The sequence below is a fragment of the Equus asinus genome, chromosome 13, assembly GCF_041296235.1.
Source record: "Equus asinus isolate D_3611 breed Donkey chromosome 13, EquAss-T2T_v2, whole genome shotgun sequence".
Lineage (NCBI taxonomy): Eukaryota > Metazoa > Chordata > Mammalia > Perissodactyla > Equidae > Equus > Equus asinus.
Genome location: NC_091802.1, coordinates 41,224,214 through 41,235,153, shown reverse-complemented (window position 1 = coordinate 41,235,153; position 10,940 = coordinate 41,224,214). Strand labels below are relative to the sequence as shown.

The window sequence follows — 10,940 nt, the reverse complement described above, 5'->3', positions numbered from 1 at the left end:
ACAAAGAGAGATTTTTAAAATTATAAGAAATACTATGCATTATTTTATGCTAATAAACATGATCATCTCAATAAAAGGGACAATTTTCTCAATAAAAGGGAAAAATACACATTTACAAAATCAAGAAGAAAACTCAAATAGTTCAAAATTAAAGAAGAAATTGAAGGAGTCATCAAAGAATTACCTCTAATAAAGATTAAAGGCCAGAGGATTTAATGACGGACTATCATTCAGCCATTAAAAATGGTGTTTACAAAGAACAATTAAGGACACAGGGAAATTCTCACATAGTGGATTATGGTGATTTCTATTTTCTTTTTTCCTACATTTTGCTATTTTCCCATTTCTTTTCAGTGAATGTATATTATTTTCCTAGTCAAATAAAATGTTTTTTAAGGAAGAGCAGGGTGCACCCAAGCCTCCATCTCTTCATCCCCAGCTCACTGCTCCGGGTGGGGCTTCTGACCCTCCTTAAGGTCATCAACCCAATGGCGCTGGATCTCTCTTAGTTTCCCACCATAGTTTCCTGCAGCAGTTGGCACTGTTGGCCAGCCCTCTGGGCTTCTCTGATAAGGTCCCCTACTACGTACTTCTCTACCTGCTTCATCCTTCCATTCCTTCCACTCTCTAAATGTAGACGCTACTACGATGTCCAGACTCTCCTTCCCTCTCCCTTGGTGGTCCCTCCCTTTGTCATGACTTTGGTTACGCCTTCAGTGTTCTTGATCCTCAAGCTGTCTCCAGCCACAACTCCTCTTCCAAGTCCAGACTCCATTGCCACCTCTTTGCTGTGTTCATTCATTTATTCATGCATTCATTCACATTTATGGAGTACTTAATCGGGGCAGGCATGGTGCCAGGTGTGGGGGTTCAAACCACACCTTTTCTCTCATGGCGTTTATACTCCAGCTGGGGAGTCAGATGCTAAACCAACCACTGTAGAAATACCTAATTATTTCACCTGCTGCAAGGGGTCACGTTCGGTGTGTGATGGGAGAGGCTCTCTGTTTCTCCATCGCAGCAGTCACTGTCTGGACAAGAATCTTATTTATTTATGTTAGGTTGATTTTGTTTGTCTTCTTCCACTGGAACATTTGCTCCACATGGGCGGGGATCTCTGTTCGGTGCTACATCCCAGTGCCTTAAAGGGTGTCTGGCACATTCTATGTTCAGAATAAATGTTTACTGAATGAATGCATGGTTCATGCTATAAGAAGTTTAAAATTAGCAGGGTTATCCTATTTGGTAGACTGGGAGGGAAAAGGTGGGTTAAATCAGTGATTCTCAAAAGGGGGGTGTGGTTTTTGTCCCCCAGGTGCATTTGGCAATGTCTGGAGACAATTCTGGTTGTCCGGGGGGTGAGGGAAGAGGTGCTATTGGCCTCTAGTGGGTAGAGATCAGAGATGCTGCTAAACATCCTATGATACACAGGACAGCTCCCCTCCTCCCCAACAAATACCTCTCTGGTCCCAAACATCAATAATGCTGAGGGTGAGAAACCCTGGGTTGCCTGAGCCCACTGGGAACTATCATAAGCCTGGGCCAGCTTCTCATAGAGTTGCCCACATGAATGTCTTCTGTCCTGCGTCCAGCAGCAAAGCAGCTGAGATCTCTCTCAGTGAGCCTCAACTTTTTTGGCCTCAACAATCCTTTTCTCTCTTCTGTTAAGAATCTAGAGGACCAACTTGGGAATTTTAGATCATTTGCAACATATACCAGGGATACACCAGGCATTTTAAGTAAAAGGTAATTTATTGGAAGTTGGCAAATTATGATAGGTTCTTCTCTGAGGTTTAATTTAAAATACAATCTGGGGCTGGCCCAGTGGTGCAGTTAAGTTCGCACGTTCCACTTCTTGGTGCCCTGGGGTTCGCTGGTTCGGATCTCGGGTGCGGATGTAGCACCACTTGGCAAGCCACGCTGTGGTAGGCGTCCCACATAGAAAGTAGAGGAAGATGGGCACGGATGTTAGCTCAGGGCTAGTCTTCCTCAGCGAAATGAGGAGGATTGGCAGCAGTTAGCTCAGGGCTAACCTTCCTCAAAAAAAAAAAAAAAACAATCTGTAATAATCATACCATTTAAAGACAAATTTCTGGGGGCCGGCCCCTGGCAAAGTGGTTAAGTTTGTGCGCTCTGCTTCAGCAGCCCAGGGTTTTGCTGGTTCCCATCCTGGGCGCCAACATGGCACTGCTCATCAGGCCATGCTGAGGCGGTGTCCCACATAGCAGAGCCAGAAGGACCTACAACTAGAATGTACAACTATGTACTGGGGGGCTTTGGGGAGAAAGAAAAAGAAAAAGAAGATTGGCAACAGCTCAGGCGCCAATCTTTAAAAAAAAAGATAATTATTGACTTTCCCCATTAGAAAAGCAACACAATACTTTTTATATTTAATTAGAAGAAAAAGCATGACTTCCGACAAATTAAAAAGTGATACTGTATCACGTTTGGTTACAAGAATATATATTAAAATGCAGATTTAAATTTCATTATGTATTTTTAAAAAAACTAAAGTTCAGGGCTGGCCTCCTGGGTGCTGTAGTTAAGTTTGTGTGCCCTGCTTCGGCAGCCTGGGGTTTTAGGGGGTTTGTGGGTTTGGACCCCGGGTATGGAGCTACACACAACTTATCAAGCCACGTTGTGGCAGCAGCCCACATGCAAAATAAAGGAAGACTCGCAACAGATGTTAGCTCAGGGCCAATCTTCTGCACCAAAAAGCAAACGAAAACCCCCTGCAAACTAAAGTTCCTTAAGATCCCCTTACATTTGTTATACTTTTGTATTATTTCTCCCAGAGGGTGATACAAGAGAGTTCCAGGCTACTCACACACAAGCCCACTGCAAATAGCACGTGAGAGATGTAGGCTCTCTTTGGTCCCAGTGAATGAAAAGCCAAATTAGATCTAGCCCTCCCTATATTTTCTCCTTCAACATGGTTTTTGACACCTCGGAGACCTCTTAATTGGATGAACAGGACCTGCAGGTCTAGTGGGGCTCCGCCGGGGTGAATGGGTAGGTCAGCATCACCCGAGGGCCACCCCCAATGGTTTTGGCCTGGGGATGTGAGGACTGAGCCCAGGCTTGGTACCACTGAAGAGCTCCCCAGCTGATTCCCGGGACAGCCAGGTTTCTGCCCCTCTCAGCCGGTGCAATCCTACTCAGTCCGTATTCAGCTCACAACTGTTGCCCTCCGTACTCCAACAGCCTGTTTTTGTTCATTTCAGGGCAGATCTCAAACTGAAATGGAAAACGTACTTATAAAACATTAAAAGTCATAATGCTACTGTCTTTTTTTAACCAGCTCGCAGATCACACTATGAGGTCTGCTAATTTTATGGTCCAACCCAGTGCTTCTCCAATTGTGTTAAATGAAGATTGTTAAAGTGAAGATTGATTTAGTAGGTTTGGGGTGGGGCTGGAAGCTCTGCCCGTCCAACAAGCTCCCTGGCGATGCTGAGCAGCGAGTCTTTAGTTCTGTCTCCACGGTGGACCGCGGAACCAGGCGAGCCACGTCTCAGCACTGGCTTGCGCCTGTTTCCCGCAGCCTCACAGAAATGGAGTGAGAATCAATGGCTTGACACACACACAGAGTGACTGTCGTGTTTATGTTTTAACTGCCATATTAACATTTTTCACCCTCTGTGTTCCCTGTGCTTCCTGTTTTTAACCAATTGTCCTTTCTGGATATAAATTAACCATAAAGGACTAAGATTAAAGACAATTTAAACTGTGCAATGACCCGGATTGCTGCAGCTGCACGGCGGCTGGCGACAGTGGCTGTGGAGCGAGTGAGTCAGGCATGGCTCCTGCCTGACTCACACCCCGTTTTGGAGATATTTAAAAATATTTTAAATAGTTATTAATTTTAAAAATTGATATTGAAATATGCACCGTTACTGCTTGCAATGACGTGCCTGGAAAACCTTGGTTAATCCCTGGGGCTCTGGAAGCCACGGAAGGAAACCACGGACCAGTGACTCTTAACTGTTTTGGGTCGTTGGCTCTTTTAAGAATCTGATTATTGGGGCTGGCCCCGTCGCCGAGTGGTTAAGTTCGCGCGCTCCGCTGCAGGCGGCCCAGTGTTTCGTTGGTTCGAATCCTGGGCGCGGACATGGCGCTGCTCATCAGACCACGCTGAGGCGGCGTCCCACATGCCACAACTGGAAGAACCCACAACGAAGAATACACAACTATGTACCGGGGGGCTTTGGGGAGAAAAAGGAAAAAATAAAATCTTTAAAAAAAAAAAGAATCTGATTATTGCTATGGACAGTCTCCCAAGAAAATGCACGCACGTACATTACACACGATATTTCACTCTCAGGGGTTGGTTTCTCAGATGCTGGTAACCAAGTTCTGACCCTCGGCTGCCCCCTTGTCAAACCATCTTAAATATAATACTCCTGATTACTTTCCCGGAAGTTTAGCTCGATGATGCTTCTCTCCTGCTCAAGTTTCCGGGATAGCTCCCCATTAGCCACAGTAGTGTTTCCACAGGTGTGGTTTGTGGCTCTCCCAGAGGAACTGGCTGATGCTGGTTAAAAAGGCCGGTTCCTGGGCCCCACATCAGAGCTTCCAGATCAGAATCTCTGCCTGAAGGCAGGCCATTCCCTGGAGTTTGTAGGCTGGGCACTCGACCCTTGGAGCCTCGGTCACATCTCGTACCAGACGAAGAAAATGCACCCACGGGCCAAACAACTATGTATTTTCCATAATATTTTTGAAAAGATGTTGATAAATTTTACAAATCTAAGTTTTGTTAAAAATAGTCAATATTGGGGCTGGCCCCGTGGCCGAGTGGTTAAGTTTGCGCGCTCTGCTGCAGGCGGCCCAGTGTTTCGTTGGTTCGAATCCTGGGCGCGAACATGGCACTGCTCATCAAACCACGCTGAGGCGGCGTCCCACATGCCACAACTAGAAGAATCCACAGTGAAGAGTGTACAACTATGTACCGGGGGTGTTGGGGAGAAAAAAGGAAATAATAAAATCTTTAAAAAAAAATAGTCAATATTGTTCTTTCTCTAAAACGCTTATTACGTTTCCATATAGTTATGTAAGAATTGTGCTGCAGCTACTGCCAATGTTCCCTGTTGTAAGCGTCCCCGTTATTCATTCTGATTTTGCAGATTTTTGGTCAAATTTTGGAGAAGATACGTTTCTTTTCAGTTCGTAGACATTTTTGAAGGCCCTTGGGAAGTGGGTGGGACCTGGGCATTGTTCAGCTAACACCCAGGAGAGCCAGACTGTCCTGGGTGGGGCCTAGAACTGGAATTTTTAACAAGCTCCCCAAGAACAGTGCATTTTATGAATATTTGAATTAGGAAGATTTAAGAGAGCGCAAGAGAAGAAATTACCAAAGCCTCAGATTTTGTGTTAATTTTGAAATAATGTGTATTTCCTGAAAAGTTAAAAACTAGTCAAGGAGCTCTTAATTTCGCTCTTGTGAAGAGTGACCTGTGTTTCGACACTGACGCCACAAGAGGGCACCACTCCGGCTTGTAAACAAGGACGGGGTCAAGTCGAGCTACTGAATGGAATGTGTGGCTCCCGAAGATACTGTTTCTTTGACCTATTTCTAGGTAAAATTAGAATAGGCTTTAGTTTTTGTAGATTGCTGCTCAGTTTTAGCTGACCAGTTCACATTTTGTCTTCACAGCACCATTGTAAGGAATTTTCGGTTTGTCCCTGCTTGTCCCTATTGCAGAGGGTGGGCACCGGGGCAGGAGGGCTGCTGAGGCCTGGGGTGGGGCAGGCAGACTGAGGGGAGACACGGGAGGTAACGGGAGAAGAGGGAAGGGGTGAATGTTGGACAGAGAGGGGAATGAGGACATAGACAGAAGAGACTGGAGGTCGGGGAGAGGAACGAGGGAGCAGAGAGCCGCGAGACATTTGTCAGAGATGCTTTTGTACAGAAACATCTAAAGGTCTTAGCCTGCTCTCATCTCACACCAACCTTCCAGCCCTCACTTTCCTCTACTCCCTTCTCTCCACCTACTTGCTAAGTTATGTTACCTCTCTGAGTCTCAGTGTCACCATGGGACTGAGGCCCTACTGCTAAATCAATGAGTCGATGTACACCTGAAGCCCTTGGCACACGCCTGGCACACAGTGAGAAACAGAACTGTATTTTTCTGCTCTATGCAGGCCCTTTGTTCCAGCCAAACGGTCCTAGCTTAGATTCCTCATACACACTGGGTGCTTCCGCCTCTAGGTCTTGACTCCTGTTCCACGTTACCTGGAATGCCCCACTTCAGTGGCACCTCCCTTATGAAGCCTTCCCTGGCACAGATGAGGGTGGGGAAGATTTCCTAATCCTCAGAGATCCTGTGGCTCTTCGGCCACACCAGTAGTGGCATTGCCCCTTTCTGCCTCGCGTCAAGGCTCTGTGCTGGTCTTGACAGCCCTCTCAGGCTGTCAGCTTCCCAAGCACAGGGTGTCTGCTTGACTCGCCTTTGTGCGCTGATTCCCCACGATGCACTGCGCGTACCAACCAATCTGTCAAATGAGCTACTAAGATTGTGAATGTCGTCATCTGACGGAAGAGCAGAGAGTCCCGGGTTCCAGATGAGGTTCCACCACTTACCAGCCTTGCAAATTCCCACATCTGTTTTCTCAATCATCAAGTGGAGAGAACTACGCTTAATTTCAGCCCTGAGGTACACCCAAGTCACATCAACTGCACTACAGTGTCGACAAACCTCCTAGTTCACAGGTAATTGGTTTTGCTTGGTTCCAGACAGCTGATTTTAATAGTGATGTTGCTACTTTAACTTGGAATAATCCTTCTAGAGAATTGGAGGTCCTTAAAAGGCGCAAAAGATGTTAAGCTGAGCTACAGCACAGCACAGGACCTGCACATCAACCTACAGCCTGTGATTGTTTCCTCCCACCGTCTGCTTGTGGTTTTCTGTGGGGACAGCCTCCAGGGTTGCTTCCACAAGTGCCTCAAGAAAAGCACTCTTGTCTACAGTCAAATCTTACTGATTTCAAAGTATCACCCACACGTTTGAAGATTATGTCTGGAGTCAAGTGGTAAATTCTTCCTTTTACTAGATCAGTTTTGTAGGACCTTATCTTAATAAAGCTTCCACCTCCGGGGTTAGAATCATCTTCTATTTCCAGAGCACATGCCGGTGGCTCAGCCTTTCACCCACCCTCCCCCACACCTCAGCCGGTTCCAGGTTGGCCTTTATCTACAAGACAGGGGCTGGCAACAAACACGAAAAGGGCTGATTCCTCATGACCATTCTCAGCGGTTTGAAGCCTTTATTTCTGTACCTGAAATTAGTACCAGTTCTCGTGATCCACATGCTGGAAGAATTCTATTATGTAACAGAATCAACGGCCCCAAGAATAGACCTCTATATACTTACTACTCATCATCCTTTGTGAAGGGGTGGCCTCCCAACGTTCAATTTCATCTCAAACACTTTAGTCACTGAACTTTTTAATACTGCAAACCTATTCCCTAGAAGTACACGCTTGTGCATCTCTTCCAGGGCTTTGTGGATTAGATCAAATCCCACACCACGTTTGCCCTTTTGTTACAGCTTTAAGCCATGGCCCCTTTACTGAGGGAACTCAGGGATTTCCAATCAACCCGCTCTGTCACCTCACAAGGCAAGTTCCTCGACAACCACTGAGAGCAGTGACAGCCCAGTAACCACTGATCACTCAGACTACTGGCCAAGCATCCATCAGCCACGCAGCACCGTCTTTCAGGACAGATTAATGGGATCGTGTACCCCTGGCTAAATGCTCGCAAATCAGCTGACCCATGGGGCACTTGGAAGGGACAAGCTCACTAGGTTTTCTTGGCCAAGAGATTCAGGCCCCAGTTGAGAAGCTACGGGTGTAGACGTAACAGCCACTGCCCATTTCTGCAGTTTCTTCACATACAAGATCGGCTATACAAAAAAATAGAATCTGCAAATCAGGTGTTTCTGAAAACCAAGTTTTATTTAAATAAGGGTTTAAATACATTACATAACATTAAAACTGAAGGGAAGGAAAAAACCAACGACCAGTTTGTTACTTCACATGGCATTGGGCAGCTGCTGCTAGTCAAGCCGCAAGTTCTACAGCTGGCTACGTGACTGACACACATCAGTTTGAGATTTGTTCCCTTGTCAAAAGTTTAACTCTGCTAGAAGGGTGGCCTCACATTCTGGTGTTTGGACATCAATTAGCTAGGATATGTCTGGTCAAAAAGACCTTGCTGGCAAGCCAGATGTCCTATCACCTCATTAGAGGGAAGGAGGCCACTGTAAGCTCTGTGCACCCGGGCAGGCTGGAGACACCAGGGCATCACTCTTCGACTACCAAAGGCTCCCGCCTAGTGGTGCAGCTGCCGTTGCTGCCTTACCCCATCCTCTCCTCTCAGCTTCACCAAGGGCTGCTCAGGTGGTGACATTCTCTCAGGGCAGGGAACTCTGTAGAGGGAGAGCCGAGGAGCTTCTGGCCAGACATAGCCGTCTGTGATCTTGGGGCTCTGGGCTTGGCCGAAACATCACATTATTGCTTTGTTTCAGGCTGGACACTGCCAGGCGCCCACTGCTTGACCTCTGTTTAAATGAGGGACTTCAAGACTAGACAGCATGGCTCTTTTCAGTTTATTGCATGAAGGAGTTACACTAGTCCAAGTTAAAAGCAGACCCCAAATGGTTACATTATACAAGCTGTGAGGTTTTTAAACTTGTGACAAGGGACAGAAGGGAAATTCTACTCATTGCAAGGAAATCCTCACTTAAGCTTCAATGAGCCAAAAGCACTTAAAACCCATGAACCTTCAGCTGGTCCTCCTTAGCCAGTCCAATCTGCAAAGAAAAAAAGGGCAAAGTTTTAAAGAGGGGACAGAGAGAGTTAAAGCCTGTATTTCTGATGCTGACAATTCTGTGTTCCTGCTTCTACACCGGGCAAGTCCAAGAGCCAAGTGCACACCTCACCACCACGAGCACAACGGTTTTCAGTTCAGGGTACGCAGTTAAGAACCAATGCAGCAAGATTCTAACACTTAGGAACAGCCAACTAGATATCTTATTTCAGTATTTGTGTGCAATTTAAATTTGCATCTTTAAAGTAGATCCATGAAAACAGTAAACTTAAGGCAAACAAGTACCTTCTGTTTTTGGAAATACCTTTGTCTATATACCTCCAAACAACTCTTCTGCATAGTCGTACAAAAGGAGCTTCTATGTCCCCAGCAGAAATAGACTAGGCAGGATCTGAGATTAGCCAGGGCAGAGCACAAACGGATTATCAAAAAGCGACTGAACTTACCTCTACCAGGAACTGGCATATGTTCTTGCGCTGGTCACCCTGTAGTTGAATTACTTCTCCATATTCTGGATGCTCAATTACAGTACCATTGCAGGCAAATTTCTGCAAGCACAAGGGAATCAAAGCAAATTAGGTCAAGCAACAGCACCAAGGCGCCAACGATCCTCTCTGGGAAAGAACACAACACAGCACTGCCACGTGGGCAAGTTAAATGTGAGTTCCCTACGATCTCATCGAAGACTCACCTTCTTAAACGCCTTCACTAGTTTCTTTTTATCGTAATCATCAGCGATCCCTTGGACAGTAGTAAGAGTCTTCCTGCCGTTTCTCTGTTGAATTCTTATATGGATATAATCCTCAGTGCCAGCAGGAAGCAGATCATCACCCTTACTTGCATCAGCAAAGGGGTCTGGGAAGAAAGTTCAAGCTCGTTTGGAGCTGTCGTAGCTCTGTTGCCACTGCCACCCTCCCACTGGATCTTTTCCAGGTGCAGAAACTCATACTGAAATCGCCAGTTAGATCAGGTATGTCCTTTCTCGATTCTCCTGGAACAGGTCAATCCGGGACGGCCGGCTTCCCCAGCCCCGGAGAAGGCCTGGGCCTCCTGCCCCGGGCCCGCCCTCGGACACCGATCACGTGTCAGGGAAGCCGGGGGTGGCAGACAGCGCCCCTCCCGGCTGATGCAACCGGCCGGAACCCGAGCCCCGAGGCGGGGCCGAGCTTCCCGCCCCATTGGCGTGCGCGTTTGTCACTTAGGGCTGGCGCCGCCTCTCCCTCCCGGCGCCGTGACAACAGCGGTGACGTAACGGACGTGACGCAAGGGTGGCAGGAGGGGCAGGTGTGGCCCGAGGCGGCCCGGGAGCCATTAGTAAATGCGCCACCCGAGCCACCAGGCCCGCCCAAAGGCTGACCTCCCGCCCGCTCCTTCCGGTCGCGCTCTGGGGCCGACTCCTGGACCCAGGCCTCGGCCCCGCTGCCCGCGCACCCGGACAGCTTCTCTCTGCTCAAGTTCACGAAGGGCCGGGCCGCTCGGCAGCTTTCCGGGCCCCGTCTCCGGGCCGAGAGTGCTCCGCCGCCCACCTGGGCCTTCCCCCCACGGACCGTCCGTCCCGCGGCTTACCGAAAGAGTGGAGGTTCTGGATAGCGGACATACGATACGATTCCTTTTCCTCGGTGGAAACGGCCTGCGGAAGGCGGCGGCGGGAGAAGGCGGGCGGGGGGGACGGAGCGTCGGGAAGCGAGGGGGCTCGAGGGGGAGGTTGCTGAGTCCTCGGCGGCGGCTCAGTGACTGGGGCGGAGGGGCGGCGCCTGTATTCACTTATATAGCCGCCCCTGTGACGCCAGCGCGTTGCACTCACGTCCCGGCCCCACCCACGGCGTCGTGCCCTGAGCGCCCAAGCGCCGCCTCTTCCAATTGGTCCGGGGGCGGAGATGCGGCGCGGCGCTTGCGCAGGAGCTCAGTGCTGCAGGAGGGCGTCCTCCTGGCTCTCGGAGAGCTGGAAGGGGGAGGGAAAGCTTGGTCAGTCTAGGCGCCTGCGCAGTGCGGGAGGAAGGTGTCTGGGCTGCGCAGAAAATTGGCGGAGGTTTCGGGCGCGCCTGCGCACTATGTTCTCTGGCACGTTCCATCCTCTTGACTCTGTTGCGGCGTTACCTGCTCCAGG

At 48.6% G+C, this 10,940-nt stretch overlaps 1 protein-coding gene across 1 annotated transcript; it reads right to left on the bottom strand.

Annotated features, from left to right (window-relative positions):
- Nucleotides 1-7,938: 7,938 nt before the first annotated feature.
- EIF1 (eukaryotic translation initiation factor 1) lies at nt 7,939-10,662 on the bottom strand. The gene is made up of 4 exons (XM_014833771.3): nt 10,400-10,662; nt 9,525-9,688; nt 9,280-9,381; nt 7,939-8,816 (listed from the first exon to the last, which is right to left on the bottom strand). Exons 1-4 carry the CDS (start codon nt 10,428-10,430, stop codon nt 8,772-8,774), a joined length of 342 nt encoding a protein of 113 aa, XP_014689257.1. The 5' UTR covers nt 10,431-10,662; the 3' UTR covers nt 7,939-8,771.
- Nucleotides 10,663-10,940: the final 278 nt, after the last annotated feature.